The sequence below is a fragment of the Theropithecus gelada genome, chromosome 1 (assembly GCF_003255815.1).
Source record: "Theropithecus gelada isolate Dixy chromosome 1, Tgel_1.0, whole genome shotgun sequence".
NCBI lineage: Eukaryota > Metazoa > Chordata > Mammalia > Primates > Cercopithecidae > Theropithecus > Theropithecus gelada.
The window spans coordinates 11,104,237-11,127,750 of NC_037668.1; the positions used below are offsets into that span (position 1 = coordinate 11,104,237).

At 39.2% G+C, this 23,514-nt stretch overlaps 1 protein-coding gene across 2 annotated transcripts in view; it reads right to left on the reverse strand.

Annotated features, from left to right (window-relative positions):
* Nucleotides 1-23,514, reverse strand: part of TBX15 (T-box 15) — a 108,022-nt gene that overhangs the window by 47,983 nt on the left and 36,525 nt on the right. For both annotated transcript variants that reach the window (XM_025370369.1, XM_025370360.1), the window contains exon 2: nucleotides 2,318-2,531. In XM_025370369.1, the coding sequence (XP_025226154.1) occupies nucleotides 2,318-2,418 (101 nt within the window). In that variant the 5' untranslated portion in view covers nucleotides 2,419-2,531. The remainder of the gene's footprint in view (nucleotides 1-2,317; nucleotides 2,532-23,514) is intronic.

A 23,514-nucleotide genomic window follows, 5' to 3' on the forward strand; every position in this document is an offset into this window, starting at 1 on the left:
TGAGTTGTTTCAGAATTACCTGAAAAGAATTAGATGTAGTAACAACAGTTGAGACAACTGAATGCATTGATGTAGTTTCTAAACTTAAACACATGATTTCAATTATTACTAAAGAACAAACTATGTGTCTGTCTTGGGGAATATGTAGAGTATCCAGATATTAAGGTGAATTTGTGAAATCAGAGATACGGAAATGAAAATACTGCAGAAGAAATTACAAAATGAGTCACAAGAGGGTTGTCAAAGAGATGCTCAAATGAACTCAATTCACTGAAGGACAGGGAATAAAGGAGTGATGCCAGGAACAAACATGACTGGAATGCACAGACCCAAGAGTAATAAAGTAAAAACCCAAAAAGAAAACTGGAAAATCTTACAGACAAAAAAAAAAAATGTAATATTTCTCCTCTCTCCAAACCAACTCTTCTACCAAAACCTTAAAAAATTTTTCCTTGAGTTACTTTGTTTCTTCCAAGGCTTTACACCCCAAAATGTGGAACAGAAGTACACTGAGACCCAAGCAACAAAAAAGAGATGGTATTGAACACAATTATCCAGCCCAGCTGCTCCCCCTAGGAAGCCTTTAATGGTTTTATTCACTACTGAGAGAAGGAAGAGAGTTCCAGAAGAGAAAGAAGATAAACAAAATTTCAGCTTTATTTTAACTTCATGTTTTTGTCATATCTTATTGTATTGGGAGGTTTCCTTATATACTTGTAGATAAACTGGACCCAATCAAAATATTATTTTACTTTAAATGGCTATGTTCATGAAAACAGCTCATAATCAGTAAGATGGGATTTTTGTTCCCCATGACATGTAAGATTATATACACTGGCTTTGAAAACACAAAAGTAGCATAATTGTTTTGCTTAATTTCAATGAACTATTCCTATATGCTGAAAAGCTTAGTCCAAAATTTATTTATTTTTTTATTTTTGAGACAGAGTCTTGCTCTGTCACCCAGGCTGGAGTGCAATGGCATGATCTCGGCTCACTGCAACCTCTGCCTCCTGGCTTCAAGCAATTCTCCTGCCTCAGCCTCCCAAGTGGCTAGGATTACAGGCACCCATCACCACGTCCAGGTAATTTCTGTAATTTTAAAAGAGACGGGGTTTTGCCATGTTGGCCAGGCTGGTCTCGAACTCCTGACCTTAGGTGATCCACCCGCCTTGGCCTCCCAAAGTGCTGGGATCACAGGCGTGAGCCACCATGCCTGGCCCAAATTTAATTTTATCTAAACAGTTTCATTTTGAATCCAAGGGGCAAGAACTACAACCATTTCTTAACAGTTCAGAGTTGAGACCACTGTTTTAGAGCCACACAGGTTTATGCAGAATTCTGGAACTGCCTCTTAGTACCCATGTGCCTCAGACAAGCTAATTAATGTCTTTCATCCTCTGCATCCTAATCCATATATGGGATGATTATGTCCAACCTCATAGGATTCCTGTAAGTTTCAAAGATGTGTGTTGAGTGTCCAGCACAAAATAGATACTTAACTATGGAAAGCTGAAACACACCAATAAAGGAGTAAACACACTTAACTAAAAGTGTCTATATCAAGAGAAGCTGTGTTTTTAAAACTTTGTAATCCTAGAAAACCAGTTTTGCAAGAAATTCCATAGGTCACCAATAAAGTTGTGTGATAATTTCAAGTCAATGATAAAACACAATGGACCATCAACAGGGCTCAGAACATGCATCAAGCCAATTCTTTTTTTAAAAATTATTACAAAAGCATTGTTTCTTTAAATACTTTAAAAGATGCAAGTTGTTATTTGGGAAGCAAACTTCTTGAAAGTATTTAATGGTGAAGTAAACACTTGCTTGGAAATATCTTATTATATTGGGAGGTTTCCTTATATACTTGTAGATAAACTGGACCCAATCAAAATATTATTTTACTTTAAATGGCTATGTTCATGAAAACAGCTCATAATCAGTAAGATGGGATTTTTGTTCCCCATGACATGTAAGATTATGTACACTGGCTTTGAAAACACAAAAGTAGCATAATTGTTTATATTTTGGCTGTTAAGATACCATGGACTTTCAGTATTAGCTGAAATACATTTGTAGGTGGAAAATGTTTGTGATTTACATGACTTACATTTGAATGGCCCTTGGAGGAACATAATACAATCACAGCAAACACAACAGAACCACTTTACCAAGATGTCCAAATGCAGAAAAGTGAGTGCAAGCTGCTTTGGTTTTATTGATGCCATCACAAATAAATAAGAATGGAAGAATGTAATGGCTCCTACTTCTGCAAATTCTTTGAATCTGGCCACTCAAAGGAATTTGTCCTTACCTGCCTGCTTTGGTGATGATCATTTCAGTTCCAATATCATGGAACCGCTTCCAGAGGTCAGCACATTGCAGCTCCACCTGAATCTCCTCCATGGAAGACATGGCAGCAGGCACAGGGCCTGCAGCGCCAGAGGCCAGGTCAGTGTGAGTGCTGAAGGAGCAGGAAGTCCGCTCAGTGAGTACCTCAGAATCTGAACCAGTGCTCTGCTCAGAATCTGCAAAATAAACAATCAAGCCTTAGGTGAGAAACTGCTGAGCTCCCCTCACCCCTGGCCCTAAAAGATGGGGGTGGGAAACACAGTGAAGTGGGGAGAGGGGTAAACAAAAGGAGACTTAAAGCTGGGAAGCTCCAGAGCACAGCACTCAGGGTATTTTATTATTTTTTATGGTTTGTTTTTGTGATTTATGACCTTCTTTCAGGTTTCGTGTTTCCAACATGACATCTGGCATTTTAGTAAGTTTTAGCAACAGCTGAAGAAAATTGGTCCACAACAGGCAATATAAATAGTACTAATGTCACCATGTTGAAGGGAATGAGGCCAAACTGGGTCAACAAAATAAATGCCAAATTAAACTAAAATAATTATAAATTATAGGTCCAAACCTAGATTAGACTACTTCATTTGTGCGAGTAAAGATTCAGTGCTAACAATATGTTCTTCAATTCCATACCACTCAGCGTCGCTGCCTGTCAGCTATTTTAAACACAGAAATTTTTCCTCTACTTACATAAGCTATGGCCATCAAAAGTAATGAAAAGCTGCTTGGGATCTTTAGAAGTACTTTGTCACATATTTGAGTAAATGGTTTTTCCTAAGAGTCTAATCAGGCCATTTTGGATGGGAAAAAAACCTCTGTTGTGAGTCAAGGATGTAAGCATATGGAAAAAGTTACCCAAAAAGGCAGTTGAAACAAAGGGAATAAATGAGTTCAGGAGACACCTTGATTGGTTTCTGAAGTATGGGCAGAGGGGAGGGGTGATCCAAACAGGAAGGTGGGATTGAGCAACCAAATAAAAAGTTGGCATGCTGGGCCAGATGGTCCTTTCCTGTGTCTTCTGTACTCCTGAAGACAAGTGGGGCTGGGGGGCAGGGGAAGTTGACTGATGCAGAAGGCTAGAGCCAGATTTACCAGGGAAGATTTTCTAGAATTTAAAATATTTACCTTTAGGAGCTTAATGCCAAGAATTGTATGTCCTAAAATTTTTCAAATTCAGATTATCTAGTATAATTTTCTTAGGTCAAATGATGCTGCAAGTCAAGCCTAAGAATCCATTTCTTTAACCCACCCTTAAATCTAGAATTCTGATTGCTTTCCTTGGATTTAAATATATACATGAGTAAAGGCTGGAACCAAGTGCTGTACTCTGACAAGTGACTTTTCAATGGTGTCAAGGGTCAGAGCTTCTTGAGCATCAGTCCTTGGCACTAGTAAGATGGAAAAAGAACGGGACAGAATGCCAAATCATGTTGCTGCCAACCTCACTTACCTGCAGCAGGTTTGCAGCCCTGTGAAAAATACATTCCATGGTTCCTTTACTTTTCTTTCCTTTTGTCACTGACTTTTTTCTCTTGCAACCCCAGGCAGCATTTCTGGCAAGAATATCTAACAGCTGTGTCAAAGCCCACAGAGAATAAAGTGTCCACAGGGGAAAAAATGTCATTTCTCTCTATCTCCCCAATTCCTCACCTGTCACTTGTGAAGATATTCAGGTTGTTAAAGAACCAAACCAAACTTCTAAATAAAGGGGAAGTTTCTGACCAAAAACTTCAGTTTACCCATAATCACTACTGTAGTCACTTCATTCTCCCTCCTCCTCTGCTCCCCCCAACAAAAAACAACTATAAAGTTTTATAACTAGGTTTTATATGTCTAAGCACATAATTTTATACCTAGGACTAAACAGCAGCTATTTTTTGGTCTTCTCCAAGCACTGAAAAGTAGAACTACTTATCTAAGATGACAGCTGTTGCTGAGTGACAAATCTATATCCTAGCCTGATTCTATACGCCTTTCAGTGGCAGAGCCATTATATCATCACACATTCAGCCAAACACACTAATTCATGTCCCCTGAGACATAGATTCCCAAATCCTATTTTGTTTCCGGGATATTTTAAGAGCTCCTCACTTATCATGAATAGTGTACATTTTTCAAAAAATTCCTCAGAACAAGATTTTTAAAATATATTATTGTCCTAGCTTTGGAAGTGAAGAGCTATGAAATCCACCATAAAGTGCCACAATTACAAAAAAAAATGAAAACATACACCTTAAGTAGGACCCAGCAGAAATTTTGGACATACGATTTCTCCAATGTATGTTTAGGAAGTGGGAAAGGGAAGGAAAGGTATCACTACACTAAGAGATAAGTATTTAATGGTAGCTAAATTGAGGTTGAGATTGGAATTGGGACTATGGCTAGAGAAGTATGAAATAAGAGACTTTACCCTTAACTCAGTATGTCATCTGGAACAAAACAGGGACTCAAAATGTAACATCAGATGAATTAATGAATAACCTTAGACACGCCATTTAACCACAGGGGGGCCTAGGTCCTCAATGTGCAATGAGAAAGAATGAACTTAAGGATTCCACCTCTAATGACCGGTATGTAAGAATCCTCCCCAGTGCAAGTGCTAACCCAGGTAACCTCAATTAGAAACATCAAATTTAAAATTCTTTGAACAAGATGAGTTTAAATAAGGAAAAAGACTGGGGGCTCAGATTCACATTACCATAGGAGTTAAATAATTGAGTGGGTATTCTATAAGGGTTTATAGCTTCAATCAAATCAATCAATAAGCACCTATCAGCATATGGCCTTAGATGAAGTACCATGCAGATAATTAGAAACAGAATCTAAGACCTTAAGAAATTTCCCAGTTAGTGTTGATTAATTATGTGTTTATTGAGTGCTTACTATGTGCCCAGCTCTGTGCTAGATTCTGGGAAATAACGAAGTACACAATGGGACCCCTCTTCAAGTACAGTACAGTGGAGACTAGGAGCATTCAAAAATAATCAGAGAGCAACACAAATAACTGCCACACAGTTTTCCTGTCCCAGACGTCTCTTAGGAGTCCAGAAGAGAAAGAGATCCAAGAGGGCAAGAACACTCCTGGGGAACCCAGGGTTCATAGAAAGGAAATGGGTAAGTCTGTGAAGGCATAGGCAGTATTCGTCCATGGAGAGGATTTTCAAAGACATTTATTTAATTGGAAATACCCTGAACTTCTGAATTTTCACTCTCTCACAAAATAGGATCCAGTGACTTTTATATCAAGAATGTAAGCAACAGCACACATGTGCAATAACATGAATGTACATGCAATCTTCTATTGGTAATAGTTTCTTAAATATTATAATCTTGAAATAAAGTTACTGTTACTTTTATAGAGGCTTTGTTTAAAAAGCTTCTTGAAGAGTTAGGGGTAAGCAACCCTACAAAACCCTTAAAATAGTAACCTCAGAGTCAAGATTAACAGGCTAGGCAAAAATAAAATTTAATCTTTTGTAAAATACATTTCTAAATCATAGTTACAGAAAATATTTTGGCTAACCAGATCAAAATTTTTAACTGTTAATTAGGATGTATAATCAAGTTATCTACGTCATGAAGAAACACACGGCTGGTTATTTTAATCAAATTAAATCATCCATTTAGAAATATAATCAGTCAGTCCCTTAAAGATCAAAAAACACCTCTGTATTTTCAAGTTCATTTATTCTTGGCAATTTATGACTTCCTGTCCACAAAAAATAACTATTAGGAACTCATATGAATGATGCAGAATTTCTTGGCTATCAGATACTGTCAGAATAATATTTCAACAGAAGTTTAAGTAAATCAGGAGCATAAAATGTTACACATAACCAAGGCAGCTAAAGAAGAAAACTTAAGTAACCTGCGCTGAGCCAGTTACAAATCACTAGAGAACATTTTGTGACTCACAGGGCCAAAGCAACATATCTATTTTCATCCCCCAAAAAAATCCTTTAAAAAGATATTTTAACCATCATTTTACTTTCTATCTCTGACCTATTTCACTTTGATAAAATGCATACTGTAACACTAAGTTCCCACAGAAAGTTGAGTTTAGCTTAGAGTAAGTTCAATTCTCACTCTAGCAATAATAATGAAATAACTTTTAATTTATATTTTACACGTTACCTAATATTGTATTCCCATTGATAAGGTAGACATAGCATGCATTTTTACGTCTATTTTGTGGACAAGGACATTGAAACAAGAGAAATTGAAAACTAACATGTACTAGAATGTAGGTCTTCTCCATCCTGATCCAATGGTCAGATCTCCCCAAAAGCATACTAGGTTCAACCCAGCCAAAACAGCTGGAAATTCTGTAACACCCCTTAACTATTTTAACCATCCTCACAACTAAGGTGGCTTAAATATGTTTGATTTTGGCCAAGTCACATGACTATTCTGGTCCCCAATTTCATTAATCTTTATGGCACAGCACATGCACATTTAATTAGAAGTGCTATAAAGTCCCTTTTAACTTGAATGTTTAATGAGTGGATTAGTAGTACAGCTTAGAGACCACCAAGTCTAACAAAAGCAAACCAACTACAATAGGTTTATTTGTTTACCATATATAGAAAATGCCTAAATTGCATACACTTTTATTCTAATAAAAACTTAATATCAAAATTAGACATTTTAAAAGCATATTTTACAGTCCTGGCATCTCCACTTAACAGTTAATTTTGAGGAATTATTCGTTACCACAGTGAACAAAGCACATATACTCCTGTGGCTCTGCTACTGATCAGCAGTGGGATCTTTAAAGTTTCTTTGGTTCACTTGGCCTCAGTTTCCTTATCTTTACCATGGGGGTAGGGGTATAAGATACCTTTCTGCTAAAAAAATAGTTATATATTTATGATAAAGCATAGTGTAATGGTTCTATTGATAATAATATTATTGACTTTGGACAGGGAGATGAATATAAGCTCACAAGAACTAACACAAAGAGTTAATGGCCAACATTATTGAGCTCTTACTATTTGTCAGGCACTCTGCCAAGACTGTACATGCATAACGTCACTTAGTACAGGCAAGCCTAAGAGTTATTATTATTATCTCCATTTTATACATTATTGATGCCAGAGTCCAGGTTACATCCATTCTATTGCCTAAGGATTTCCAGCACAGAAGACTACATTTAATTTCATTTTTATGTCACCAAATATTTCTGCTTTGCCTTGACTAGATTACATATTAATGGACCAAGACAAATAAAATGGGTTCTTGCTCTGAAGGAGCTCACAATTTGGTAGAAAGGACATGGAAACTGTTAAAGAAGGCTGACTGTGACAGGTACTCCAGCAAAGGTGGGGAAAAGTGGTGAGGAGCTTCGAAGTGGAAGCAAGTCAACGATAAGATGATTGAGAAGACTTTATGAGCTAACATTTGAATATGGTCTTGAAATAGAAATTTGAAACCAATAAGCAACAAAATGATAGGGAAAGAATTTCAGATAGTGGGAATAACAATGATTAAGGATTTGGAGTTTTAGAGAATTACAAACAAACTGGTATGTCAGAGTTTAGATTATGTAAAGGGAGAGAGGAAGTAAGATAAATGATGAAGGTGGAAGGTCAGGTTCAACTCAACTAAATGACTGCATATTGAACATTTACTATGTGCCAGTCACTCTTCTAAACTCTTGGGACGTCAGGGAACAAACACAAATTTATGGCCGAGGATCTTGGGTGTCAGGATATGGAGTTTAGACTTTATCATCTACATACTAATGTTTTCTTTTACTTGCAGGTAGTAATAGTTCTGTCTTCTATTCAGACCATGAATTCCATAAGCTCAGTTTAATGCTTTGCCACACCTCCTGTGTGAATGATGCAAGATAGCCTGGTTTCTATGTGAAATGTGTAAGCTGGCTGTAGAGTCAGATAAGAGATGTAGAATGCTCTGAGATTGGATGCACAGTGTCACTTCTGTAAGACTGCAGCTCAGCTGTCATATTTTCCCCAAGGAAGAAAATAGTTTGAAACAATTAAAGGAGAAAAACTCAACCCAGATGATAGACAATTCATCTTACTTTCTTTTCTGCCAAATACTGGTACACAACCACATTGAATGGTGTTTCCTATCTGATATTGGTAGGACAGCCACTTCTTGATCTAGTTTATAAATCCCAAAGCCTGTAAAACCAAAACTCTCATGACTATCTCAGTGCTCCCATTCATAAAAGGGCAGATACCAGAATCTTAAAACCCAGGCAGCCCTCTCTGTACCAGAAGCAAGTAAGTTCCTATTTCCAGAGGACCTCTGCAGTGGAAATTGGTTGTGGGCTATCAGATTTTATCAGGTAGCTTAGAGAATGCTGGTGATGAAACTTTTCATAGAGTAACTCTAAATATGGCAGAAGCGGAGCATTTGGCACTGACCTGAGTACGAACTGAGCCCAAATTTGATACTCAGTCCGGAGCTTCAAGGGAATGAACTATAACCCAGGTTGGATTAAACTAAAATTATGATGATAGCAAACACTCAAATGAGCCTGTTAGATGGCTTTAGTAATGGAATGGTGTCTCTGAGCTCTCCATGCCCTCCAAGTTCTATTTGGGAAAAGGGAGTAACCTGAAGCCTGCAATTTCCATGCCAATAAGCCAATTAAGGAGACTAAGGGCACATCATATCTCACCAGCTGCCTACAGCACTCTCCACTTAACAAGCAGCACCTCTCTCAGCGATACATAGAACCATAGCAAGGACTCAAAGTCATCCCTGAGATCAAAGCCTTTGAGAGAGTCTTTGCAAAGAAGTGGTAGTAGTAATTTTTTATATCTATTTCTTGGTGAGCTGGCAAAGCCTCAATGCCATTAAAGGTTCAACCTCTGTTTTAAGTTACTTGAAAAAGCTTCAGATTGCTCTCCACAGTGGCTGGACTAATTTGCATTCCCACAAACAGTGTATAAGTATTTCTTTTTCTCCACAGCCTTGCTAGCATTTGTTGTTCTTTTCTCTTTTTAATAATAGCCATTCTGACTGGTGTGAAATAGTACCTCATAGTGATTTTGAGTTGCATTTCTCTGTTGATTAGTGATGCTCAGGATTTTTTCCTATGTTTATTGTCCACTTGTATGTCTTCTTTTGAGAAGTGTCTGTTCATGTCCTTTGCCCATTTTTAATGGGGTTGTTTTTTGCTTATTGATTTAAGTTCCCCATAGATTCTGTATATTAGGCATTTAACCAAAAAGATACATGCATTTGTATGTTCATTGCTGTACTATTAAAAATAGCAAAGACATGATATCAACCCAGGTGCCTACCAATAGTAGATTGGAAAAAGAAAATGTGGTACATATATACCATGGCATACTATGCAACCATAAAAAAGAATGAAATTATGTCCTTTGCAGCAACATGGATGCAGCTGGAGGCCATAATCCTAAGTGAATTAACACAGGAGCAGGCCAGGCCTAGAGGCTCATGCCTGTAATCTTAGCACTTTGGAAAGCTGACGCAGGCAGATCGCTTGAGCCCAGGAGTTTGAGACCAGCCTGGGCAACATGGCAAAGCCCTATCCCTACTAAAAATTCAACAATTAGCCAAGCATGATGGCACGTGCCTGTAGTCCCAGCTACTTGGAAGACTGAGATGGGAGGATCACCTGAGCCTGGGAAGGTCGAGGCTGCGGCCAGCTGTGATAGCATCACTGTACTCCAGCCTGGGCAACAGAATGAGATCTAGCCTCAAAAAAATAAAATAAAATAAAATAAAAACAGGAATAGAAAACCAATTATCTCATGTTCTTTTATAAGTGAGAGCTAAACATTTAGCACACATGGACATAAATATGGGAACAACAGACACTGAAGACTGCTACATGGTGGAAGAGGGAGGCATGGGTTGAAAAAGTACCTATAGGATACTGTGCTCACTGCCTGGATGATGGGATTCGTACCCTAAACCTCAGCGTCAAGCAATATTCCCATGTAACAAGGATATCTAGAGGATAGCACAGGTATCCTCTAGATCTAAAACAAAAGTTAAAATTGTTTAAAGTTGAAATTTTAAATAAAAGTTGAAATTATAAAAAACTTTGCTTTAGCCTAGAACAATATGCAAAAGTTTCAACCTCTAGTGATCCAGCATGCTTTGAAGCTGGAAATGAACAAAAAGGAAGAGAAGTAGCAAGTACTGTATTAGGCACTTTATATACATTATTATCTCATATAATTTTCACAGAAACCTTTAAAGTAGGCATTATTGCTGCCATTTTATATATAAGAAAACTGAGGCATGACATGAATAAAAGGCTTCTCTCACAGTATATAAATGGGGGGTGTCAGAGTGGGAATTGAATTAGTCTGACACTAGAGTTGATGCTCTTTTCACTATACTTTGTTGCCCATTTTTCAGAACTAGAACTGCAGAGTTGTGCACATTCTACTCTGAACTCAGAAATGCAGAGTTAATGCTCAGGCTGCTCAATCAGAACTTAGCTCTATGGAAATTAAAACTGTCGGTTTTTTGAGAAGGGAAAATTCAAACGAAGGTCTGATGGGAATTTTCCCCTGTCAGTAAAAGGGCAGTTACATTCAGGAATATTTTAGCTCTCTTCATCAACTTAACATTATTAATAAGCAAGTACAAGTATAAAAGGCCTCTTTTTCTGTATTTCACTTCCTATCCCCAATCCAACCTAGGTAAAAGATCCAAATGTGATAGACACTGAAGATCACTCTCAATGTCAAATCACCCTTTTGCTTTAGCCTAGACCAATAAGTAAAACATAACAAGGTACTTGGAAAATGTTTGGACTTTGAGAAATTTTTAATGGAAGCATTGAAAGACAGAAGGCAACTGAAGTGGATCCTACTTGTGCAGAATTTGGTTTATTTAGGCTTAACTTAAGTCAGAGTGTAGGACCCAAACGTTTTTGATGGTCCTAAGTGGATATCTACGCTTGAAGAGAATTCAGCTGATAATAATGTATGTGAAAGCACTTCATAAACAATAAAGTGTCAAATCAACATATAAGATTCTACGCCAATGACCAAGCATATCAGAAAGACAAAAAGAAAGAAAGAAAGAAAGAAGGAAGGAAAGAAAGAAAGAAAGAAAGAAAGAGAGAGAGAGAGAGAGAGAAAGAAAGAAAGAAAGAAAGAAAGAAAGAAAGAAAGAAAGAAAGAAAGAAAGAAAGAAAGAAAGAAAGAAAGAAAGAAAAGAAAGAAAGAAAGAAAGGAAGGAAGAAATAAATAAATAAATAAATAAATAAATATGGGTACTGAATTTTCTAAAACAGTCCTAATTTCAAATATTTTATTTTATTCTTCCTACAAAATTAATGTTTATGAGACCAACTTTTGGTTTAGAAAATATTCCTCATGAACACACAGACAGTGTGTTCATCACACTGTTTGCTTATTTTGATGGAATAATCAAAAATTGGCCACAAGTCACATGGAAATGTTCAACCTAAGTATCTCTTGCACCAAAGGTCCTTCAAAAGTTCATTCTGATAAACTGGGTGGTCTTCAAGATTTACCAGTCAATTTCAGGTGAGCGGCTATCAACACAGGCCCCTTCCTAAGGCTCTTCGCATTTTTCCTGGGTGAAGCAATACATTGCCTCATCCCCAAGTCAATGTTTATTTGCTCTTTGCAACCACTACTTCCAACCTCCCACCACCACCTCCGACACCAGCCACTGTCATAGCACCATTATATATCTGCCATAGTGATCTTTTAATTTCTGTGATGTGAAAAGTGGGCCTTTCTCCAAAGGCCCTACAAGCATTTGCTGTATACTTTGTTAGAATGTTCCCACTGAGCACCAATAAATAAACAAATTCATGATGATGAGCTAAAGGGGAAGAACTAAGCAGCCAGTTTCTAAACAAGTGTAATTTAACTGTGACTTCTGGAGAAAGTGCCCCTGGTGGTGGCAGTTTCAAAGATGTAAGTAGGATAAACATTTGAGTACAGCCAGGAATGCCCTTCAGATGATCCCAGGAGACCATCAACTACTCCAAGTTTAAAATCTACTCAACTCACCATGCAAACACAGAAAACCATCCTCTTTAGTAAATATAACATGGCTGACAACAATGTAACAACCTCTTCAGTAATCAAAATTCATCCATTCAATGAATCATTCATTTGTTCAGCAACTAATATTCATTTTCTGGGCTGGGCCTGGCAATGTACTTGGTGCTATTAGGGGCACAAAATTGAATAAGAGATGATCCATGTCCTCAGGAGCTTATACAATCATTTAGGGAGAGAGGATACATCCATAAATAAGTCTAATAAAAGTAGAATAGTCAAAATCCACCATAGCAGACAGCATGCTGGGGCTTAGGATCCAAAAGACTGAGTTCTTGAGCTCATCTCTCCTCTTTCCAACCATCTAACCTTAAGCAAGTCACTTAACTTCTTAAGCCTTTGTTTTATCATTTGTAAAATGAGGATACCATTTGTATCTACTTTGTGAAACTTTTATGAACTATTAACAAGGTGCCTATGTATGTGTATTTGCACTAATACTTTATCAGCAAAAAAGATCCAGACATATGAATGCTAATTTTCAGGTACTATTATCTAAGAGAAATAGCAACAAAATCCTATGGGAATTTAGAGGTGAGAGAAATCTCTCCCAGTCCAGGGATTTTTTTCTGGGCCTAATGAAGATATGTCTGTGAGATGCAAAGGCAGAAATGGGGAAGAAAGAGAGGAGTCTTCTAGGAAAAGGGAATTTTCTGGCAGAGGCATGGCAATAAAATCTACCAAACGTATTTAGAGAGCAGCAATCTATGTCATTCTGACCACATCAGTGTTATTCCTCTTATATCCTCAGCACCTGGAACAGTGTCTGGCACCTATTATGCACTCAATAAAGTGTTTTTGTTGAATGAATTAATGAATGAAATGCTGTAGGTTTAGCAAAGTAAGAGAAGAGATATAGCCAGAGAAGATCTGGGAGGGTAGGCTGGAGCCAGATGAAGAATCTTGAATACCATTCTTCTCATCTTCTTCCAGGAGATAAATATATCCCTAGTAATGAGGTGTCTTAATTGCATGATATGTTCCCAATGAAATCCCTATTAAATCCCAGGGTCACCTCCTGACATTATAACCTGAACTACTGGAATCCTACCAGCTTTTCCTTGCATGACTGTGAGCTGTGTCAAACTGATTGGCGAGGTCTGACCCAAAATCTTTCAGGGGTTTCAACTGAGTTCAAAGAGTTCAGTCACTTCTGTGAGTAGCAGTCAGTCAAACACCTAGAAAATACTCAGATACTAACTCTCCTCCACATTAACCCAAGAAGAGAAGGCGCTTACAGTCATGAGGATAAAATAAGGAAAGGATCAAGTTATTCTACAAATGCTAGAGCTAGTAATGCTAAAGGAGAGGTAGTGAGACAGAGATACCCTTCTCCTTCAGGAACAGAATGACTGCTGTGCTCACCAGGTCCCCTACACATCCAGCGTCTCTGTTGTCTGCAATGAAGTGGGGTTTCCAGAGTTGCTGAGAAGTAAGGGAAAAGATTACAAACCTCCTTTAGAATTCCACAGACCCAGATTATGACTGGGCAAGCTACTTAGCCTTTCTGAGCCAATTTCTTCATCTAAAATGGAGATAGTGGTTACCATGTGTCTCAGTGAAGCCCCTGGCGCACAATAGGAATATACTTAATATAAATGCTTTCCATCATTTGGAACAGAAAATTATCATATGGGTTAAGTCTTTTCCCAGTCACTTTCCTGTCCCTATCAGAGAGGCAGAAAGACGACTTTGAAATGAATAAATGCAAACCTCACTAAAGAAAATGTAAAATATAGAGTGGGAAAAGATCACATGATGAAGAAAATATTTCACGGTCTAGAGCAAAACTATCAAAATTGAACGGTGTTAGGAGAAATGGTGGAAAGGCAGAAAAAGGGAAAAGCAGAAGAAACAATGAAAATGCCATGTAAGGAAGCCTGCTTTTGTGTGGGTCTGCTTGAGTCATGCTCTCTTGGTCCACAATGGCTGGCACAATATCTGAGAAGGAAAGTGTCTAAAAGAAGAGAGAAAAGAGAGAAAAAGGTAGATCACTACCTTTTTCTAAAAGAAGAGAGAAAAAGGTAGATCACTACCTTTTTCTAAAAGAAGAGAGAAAAAAGAGAAAAAGATCACTACCTTTTTCTAAAAGAAGAGAGAAAAAGGTAGATCACTAAGAAAAGAGGTACATTGGGTTTTCAGTAAGGAAAATGGGCTAGGGAGCAAACTCTCACCTTGAACAGAGAAGCAGAGAGAGCAATTGAGGCTGAAGAAGCTGCTCAAAGGCATTGTTCCATGAGAGGTGGAAAGGACAGGGCAGAGCTTAGAAGCTGCAGGAAGCCCTGACTCCAGATGGACAGCCTTGTCAGAAACACTCACCTGGCTCAGGATAAGGAAAACACACTGGGAAGGCAGAAAAAAAATCTAGTACCTAAGTGAGGCTCCCAGGGAGCATGAGCAGGAGGCCTGAAACGTAGGCATTTTAACCCTATTTTGAGACTTCTACAAGGGAATACGCCCACTGTCACCCACCCAGAAGTATCAGAGAGAACAAATTGACCCAAGTCTCTCCCATTTCAAAACTTCACCTCATCCACCATCCCACACCACCTTCAGAAACCCTAAAATCAAATGTTTTGATGGCAGAAAGAAATTCACTTTCGGGGCACAAGGCAATCAATGAGAATGAAATCACTGAGTGTCTTTATATTTACAACTCAACAAACCCAGATTAAGATGCTTGCAAAACTTAGAATCTCACCCTCACATCCCAAGTTCCCAGACCCTCCAGGAAAAGTCTTCCTCCCAAGTCTCTCCTGTCTTTCTTTTTCCTCTAAAGTTCTTCCCAAAGGGGAATGAGTCATGAAAGGATGCTAACCCCAGGGTGGATTTTTTATGATGGCCAAGAAAAGGAGGGTGGGGTGAGGTAAGCAATTGCCTTACACTGTCTTCTGTGTAGAAGGCTGATTTGGGAATCGCAAAGTGAACATGTTATTCTTAACTCCATTCCCGACTCCTTGAGTCATTCTGACCATGTCACTTAATTCCACTCATTCCATGGTCAACACCCTGGCTTCAGCAAGCCTCTGTTTTTCCCCAGGCCTACCTACCTTGAAGGGTCAGAATGACCCTTGAAGAGACAGTGTCCTTCAAGTGTGTCAGCAATTCAGAAACGGACAGCTTCCAAAATAGCTGGTGTGTTGTTGAGTGTCTGTTGCCTTCTGAAAGAGTGGCAGTGTCGCCGAGACAGCAGGATTTCCTTGCCAAAGTTGCTCCTACCCTCCTCCCCACAAGACTTTGCCCTGCCTCTCCCTGTCCCTGCCTAGGAAGACTTTGAGCCCAGGGGCCATGGCATTTAAGCACTGTCAGAGTTCCCACTTCAATTCCCACAGTGGTGCCAGTTCAGCATCTGTCATGATGACCCAGCCTGAACTGTATTTAGAAGCTTGGACATGGCACCATGTTCCAGCCCATCTCAGAGTGACAGGAGATTTCCTGGGCACCTGGGCTTGCGATTCAAGCACTCCTCCTCCCAGGGAATTGGGGTCAAAATGACTTTCCTCTGATGTTCTGTTTCCTTCTTAGGATGGCGTCCTTCTGTTGGAGGCCTCTTCTCAGAGTCAATCTCCATCAGTGCTATTACACAATGCTGTTTAAAAATCCATACTTTTTATAACGTTTGCAACACATAGCAGGGGAAAGAGAGGAGAATAGGAAAGTCAATCTGAAAATGAGTTTAGTACTCTGTTCATGGACTATTCTTACAAAGATAAATTTCCCAGAAAACATAGCCTGGGAGTATTCAGAACCTACCAGATATTGCCAGTGAATTGAGAGAGCCTATTTCACAACTAAGTGGGACAGTGTACAAGAATTCACTTCATCTTCTTAGCAGCATTTATACCAGTCTTTGAAGCAGCATACTAGAGTCCCCCCAAAATTGTAAGTTAATTCTGGTTAGTGGTTAAAAATTAAGTCCATTTATTTATATATTCACATTAATCTCCACCCACACAGGCAGACTGATAATTGTATAACACTAATCAGGTGGGCTATAAGTTTTGAGGGTTACTGCACACAGAGCAGGTCTAGGTCCTCAATCTGATAGATCACAGGAGAAAGAAAGGCTTTTTCTCAATTCACCCCAAACTCTCTACCCCACTTTCCCTAACCAGAGTTCCCTGGAGACACCCTGTCATTTAAAAGGCATCAGTGTTTGGCCTCTCCCATTCCTGGGCAAGAACCCAACACTCAGAGAATGTGGTTTTAGGATCATGGCATCTAATCCATTCAAGGATTATTTTCCCCCCCTACTGTTCAGATGGGTGTGTTAATCATCACCTCTCTTTGTTCTGTAATAAATTCAACCCTGGCTAATTCCAAGCCTCTATGCATCACTGGAGTTTAAAGATGGCATTTTGACAGGTCAGATATTCAGAGTCAAGGACCACCAACCAGTCAAAAATCTTTAAGTACTTTTAGGAACATGTGGAAGTAATTTTTTCCAAGAATTTACAAGTCTGGAGGATGAGATCTTATTGACGGTGTATGAGCTGTTGTATATATTAAAGTATTACTTTATATACCATATTCTACATATAATCAACATTGATTTATGAGTAAAGGCAGATTTTCTTTTTTATACCAAGTACTACATGAGTGTTATCAAATGCAAATTACAATAAAGTATACAATATATAGCATCTTTAAAAAATAAGACTAGAGTAAAACTATAAGTGAATGTGCAATGAGTACAAGTTTGAAATGCAAATGCTATAGGCTAGGAAATGTCATAGATATCAGAATATTTTATATGACACTTGCTATACATGTACATTTTAACTACAGCCATAATTAGAGATGAATCTTTTTATAAAGAAAAAATATATATAAAACACTGACTTTTAATTATTTAAATGAAAAGGTTATTAACCTAAAGTCAATGGACAGGCTTTGGAGGTTTACAAGTCACCTAAAATGGTAAGTTCCATTTGCAAAAGCTTGTGTGCTTTTCTGGGGTGAGGATGTATGGGATTTATGAGATTCTCAAAGGAATCTATGACTTTAAAAGGCCTTAAGGACTACACTGGTTTGAAAGGTTTTCTTCAAGTGTAATAAACATCCAACTTTCCAAGCTCTCTTCTGCTGTAACAAAATGCATTTTCCCTCAGCCAGATACTTACAATGAAAGAAAGCTTCAAAAGAATATGGCACAGAATACTAATGCTGCATCTTAATAAAATATATTTTTATCTGTATTATGAAGATGAAGGGGTTGTGTTTCTCTATGTAGTAGTGAGTATTAAAATGACCACCTGAGACCATCTTACTTTCTCTGTATGGTTCCTCATTTTCCATTGATCTTTATTTTAACCACACATACACATATGTATAAGTTGGATAAATTAAAATCCATATTCATCTACTTACTTGGGGAAAGCAGATGAATTGTAAATTATTTTTGAGTGAATGAAAACATGGCTTTTCCTTTGGCCTTGCTGCTTTTACTCTGGTTCTCTTTTCCCCTGTCTCCCAGGAAAACATTAGCGGCACAGGAACCCCAAGCTCACCAGGTTCTTTCTCTTTATGTGTGCCAAAAGTCTGCACAGCAAGTCTGCTGTTGTGGGACTTGCACTCCCATCTCCTCACTGGGGATGTGCTCTTAGTCAATGGTCCCTGTATCTCAGAAGAAATTCCTCCACCTCATGTCCTCTAAGGCAATGTCTGCATCTGGCAGTGGGGTTGAGAGGCAGCTCCCCAGAGGAAGCTGGACACAGTGAGTCAGTGAGGCTGCCCCCGGTAGGCCTGCCAAGGCTTTCCTAAAGGCCATGGCAACAGAGCCTGCCCATGAGAAGAACATTTTGGTGAGCTCAGTTTGTTTGCTACCAAGAACCTCCTTGTCCTCACAGCTAAACATCTATTTTTACCACACTGTGACACTGAAAACTCTCTGCTGTCATTAAAGTGAATAGTAAACACAGTCAACTCTGCATTGTTTGTCATTTTATGGTGAAAGGAACTCTGGGTTCAGAATCAGAAGGTAGGAGTGTTAGTCCTGGCTTGGAATCAGAAAGCAGGAGTGTGAGTCCTGATTTTGACTCTACCTAGAGATATGATCTTGAGGAGCCATTGAAACCTGTGGCACCTCAGTTGACACATCTGTGAAAAGTGGAGAAGGAAACCTACTACTTTCCCAACTCAATGAGGCACGAGCAAAATAAAATAGTGCAGAGGAAAGCACTTTGTAAATTATAAAGTGCCTTATAAAATGTAAGTTATCATTACTACATTTAATCATTTACCCTGCAGAGATTTCTCAGTGTGCTCCAAATACCATGCTTAATCTATACTTGCTAAATCCATGCAGTGCCCATTAGAGATGAGGAAACTGAGACTCGGTGAAGCAAAGTGGTGAAGTGAGAAGACCTGTTTGGTGAGACCCTGGGTTGTCTCCTCAATCTTGTCCCTATCTCCCCCAGCAGCAGTACTTCACTTACTCTTGCTGAGCAACCTTTGCCTCATTTTTAAAATGGTGACGTTAACTGCATGCTCCTATGAGACAAAGATCTAAACAAAATGACCTCCCCAGCATCTTGTTCCATGATCTGTGATTCTGCAAGATGTGAGCAAGGTCATGAGTTATCTTGTGGTGCGGGGGAACTAGCAGCTAAGTGTGCTGACCAATGGACCCCATTTGTTCCTTCGGTTTCTGAAGCATAGCACCTGGCCATCTCCCCAGTGGTGACTCAATGAAGAATCACAATACAGTCAGGGTCTCCATCATGCTAAGTGCCTTTTCCTATATTCTGATTCTCTGTTAAGAAACATATGTAGCAACTTTTCACTGATCAAGCAAAATAACCCATTTTATAATGGGGGGAGGCAGATAACATCTTTAAAAGGTCAGTTTACAGTCCACACCAAGAGATTAGCTCTATAATATATCCTCTTATACCAAGGCCACTAGGCTGCAGGATAATTAGTATAGCCAAATTGCTCTAATTATTTTCAGCAAAAGAAGGCTTTGCTCAATCCAATGGCAAAATGTTTCAGGGACTGACCCTATGGGATTCTGAGACCAGCAACAGAGCTGGCCTTCTGCTCCCTCCTAAAACAAAAGTTAGTCCCAAAGAAACCTCAGGTTTCACATAAAGTTGCGCAACTTCTCTAGGGTCCAACCTGCCTGTCTCTTTTCCCCTCTGGGCCTCAGTGCTGTTCTTCTCTCAAAACATACCTCACTTTGCCTTTACCTCACAGAGTCACTGTGGTGGCAAGACTCAATGTTTACAACTGTTTTTCAACTCCACAAAGAAACACCTAATGAAAGATCTTGCTATTGATTCTCATTTCTCAAAATGATCTTCTGAAACATGCTGCTTGTTGCCTCAGAGGAAGTGACTTTCCTTCCCTCTACAAAGACCCTACCATGGTTTGAGTTGTGATTACACATCTTAATTCAGTTCACACAAGATAAATATTACTATTTAGAGATAAATGTTCTGCTAACTCAGTCCTTAGAAGAAAGAATGTAACATGTTTCTTGTCATGCTCCTAATCTACCTGTGAAAGACCTCCTTCTTGTCATTATTTACAATTTAACTATGAGTCAGTGTGGACCAGGATAAAATACAACCTCTTAGTAAGGGAGAGCAAATGAGTTTCAACACACATGTCAACTCTAGCCATTTGAATGTGGCATTTGAGAGCTTGAAATTCAGAAGCATGAGGCCCAATCCAAGCTCAAAGGGAAGAGTACCAGATTGATTAGTGATGTCTTTCATGAACACAGGAGTAGGGAATAGCAGCATATGCATTACATATTTATTATCATATTATTTCTAAGGTCTCTACTGGGATGCTGCTGTGCATGAATTGTCACAATATCCTTCTTAACTGCCTTCAGGAAATAAAAGCTATTGTGTCATTGTTCATCTTTTATGTTATTCTTTCCAAGTGGCCCAGATTTTCCAGAGGCATCTGAGAGGCCACTAATCTCTCCCCTCTAGAAATAAGGTCATCATGTTAGCAAACTTCCTCTGCTCTGACACAGTTGTGGTTTTAATGGAGAACTAATGTCTTCATCAGTATCTGTGCTATTTCACACTTCATCTCCTCCCCAACTCTTGGATGAAAACCATCCAGTCCTGGTGATTTACTTTGCGGGAGTTTCTTTCAAGTTTGTTTCCTTCTCCAAAGATGTCACACAAGCATTTTCAGGGCTCCAGCTGGGGAGCACCCAGCCTTGAAACATCAGTGTGTGATAAAGTCACTCAAGAAACCCAATGTCCTTGGCAGGGACCTGGCTGTGAGGCCTCTTAGCCGAGGCCCTTGAGTCTGAGGATAAGAGAAGCAGCTGCTACTTTTCCTGCCTTTCCGTCAGCACTAGTTCAATGGCTTAAGATGGTCCAGATTGCCAGGACCCCAGAACTGGGAGAAAATGGGAGAAAAACACAGACACCTTGAACTCATGATCCACTATTCAGGTTGTCTCCAGATCGCTCAGTGAGTTTCACAAAAATCTCAAAACAACCTTGAAGAAAGAATAGTCTTAAAGTTCTTTTATATGATCCATAGTTGTAGCCATCCCCCGATCCAGATTCTCCAAGACAGTACTTATTTCCCTTCTGTGGTCTTTGAGATACATTTGCATTTAAAATAATCTCCCACTATCTGGCTTGAAAAACCATGGGCACACAATAAATACCCTGCTTTTAACTTGATAAAATTCTGGCTACATGACACAGCTCAGAGAAGCAAATAGGGAGGGTGAAGGAAGAAATTGTAAAAGACTGATTTTCAGTGGCAGAAGGCATCCCCTCTTCATGTTAATAGTCATATACTCTCGGGGTCTAGGCATATGTGGCTTGTAGAGGAGAGATTTCTCTGCTGCTTTGAGGCCTCTGGCTTCATCGGCACAGGCTCTTGTCTGACTTGTGCTTCACTGAGAGTGGACAAAGACAGGATTGAGGATGCAGAACCCAAGATGAAGCCAGCTCATGCTGAGCCAAGACTCACTGACATAAAGAGGAGCTCTTTCTTCATGCATCCTTGGGGCAGAGGCCACATGATGTGGTCTCATCTTTGGCCTTAAACATAGTTTAAATGAGGACAAGAGCCATGTTGGACCATTAAAATATCTCCTAATATCAGCTGAAGAAAATATATAAGCACCTTCCCTGAGAGCAAACTCCAAGCACAGGGCCAAGCTGCGGCCTTCCCAGAAAAGCCTGTTGAAGTGGTAGTGGACTGAGCTGCCTGACCTCTCATGTAGTTTGGTTGTTGTTCTTCTGTTTCTTAAATGAACATCTGATATTCACACCTTGATAAGTATGGGCCTTTATTATTCTCTGATAGGAAAGCTTAACTCAGAATGTCAGCTATATTTCAAAGACCATCACAAAAAAAGGAAGAAAAAAAACAGCTTCAGTTCTCAAGCTTGCCTCATAGTTCTCATTGGAGGATCAGGTGGGTCAGTCCAAACATCAGCATGTGGTCTTGGTTCCTTACCAAATGAGGCAGTGGTGATAAAAGAAAAAAGTCCAACATGCCACTGTGCACTCTGAAAAGACACTAGCATCTACTGCCCCCCAAAGAGCAATGCACAAGAACAATTTTCATACTGCAACAAATTTAAAGTTTTAAGAAAAGATAGAATCATTACACCATTCAGATGCCATGTAGCTAGCTATAAAAAGAATAGGATACTACAGAAAACAGACTACAAACTATGACTACATCTTTAATGTCACAAAATACCTGGCTTGAAATAAATTTCTTTGACAGGAGAAAAAAGATTCCTTTTATCCACAGACCAGAAATGTTCAAACTCCAACTGTCATAAGGATAACAAAATCATGAGAAAGGAGTTTACCTCCCAATGTAGAAGACATTTCCCCTAATTGGCTTGGCATTCTAAATTCTTGGAATACACAGGTAGCAGCTAACATGCAATTCCCAGAATAAGAAGCAACGACAACTCTCTCCTAAGAAATAGAGGTAACCTGTGCCACCCCTACCTCTGCCAGCTGGAGAAAGTCCAGCGGAGGGGTTTTGAGTAACAATAATAACACTCATCGGCTGTGAGCCCAGGGCAGGAGAGGCAGGAGATCTGTGGAGTCCCAGAACCCTGGTCCTTCCTCTCTTATTGGCAAGGTCTCCAAATGGTTCCTGAGCTCTTCTTGGCAATCACTAAAGGTCACCTGCCGCAACCACAGGTGCCTTTTTCTACTTTGCCTCATGCCCTCGGTTGCAACATCTCATTGTTCCTGATTCCAGGTGGCAAAACCTAAAGGTCACCATTAACCTGAGCCAAAATTGCTTCCTGCTCCCATTATCTGCCAATTCGCACCACACACTCAAAAGGTCACCAACTTGATGTTAGTGTCCCAGCCCTATCTGGGCCTCACTGCTTCTCCACAGCTACAGCCCTAACAAGGTTATGTCTCTTCCCTGTGCCATCCCTGGGTAAGGGTGGGAGGGCTCTGCTTCTGCCAGTGTTCAAAATCTGAATGTGACTCTCTATCCGTGCCTTCAGCTTGCAGGAATGTAGGGCTGCAGTGGAAGTTGATATAAGTACAGTTGACCCTTGAACATCAAGGGTTTGAACTGTGCAGGTCCACTTATATGTAGAACTTCTTTTGCCTTTGCCACCCCTGAGACAGCAAAACCAACCCCTCCTCTTTCTCCTCCTCTTCAACTACTTAATGTGAAGACAATAAGGATGAAGACCTGTGATAATCCACTGCCACTTAATGAACAGTAAATATATTTTCTCTTTCATGAGGTTTTCTTAACATTTTCTTCTCTCTAGCTTACCTTATTGTAAAAATATAGTATACAATACATGTACAATATATGTGTTAACCAGCTGTTTATGTTATTGGTAAGGCTTCCAGTCAACAATAGTCTATAGCAACTAAGTTTTGGGAAAATTGAAAGTTATATCGAGATTTTTGGCTACACAGGGAGTCGGCATCACAACCTTCACATTTTACAAGGGTCAATAATATAGAAATAAAAATTTAGAAAAAAATAATTTTCTGTCCTTAAATTCAACCATGTCTTTAGATTCAAACCAAGACTCTAAATTCTCAGTTATTTTAAATGTGGGTTCCCATCTCTCTCAGTGCCCTCACTGAGTGTCAACAGTCTTATGCCC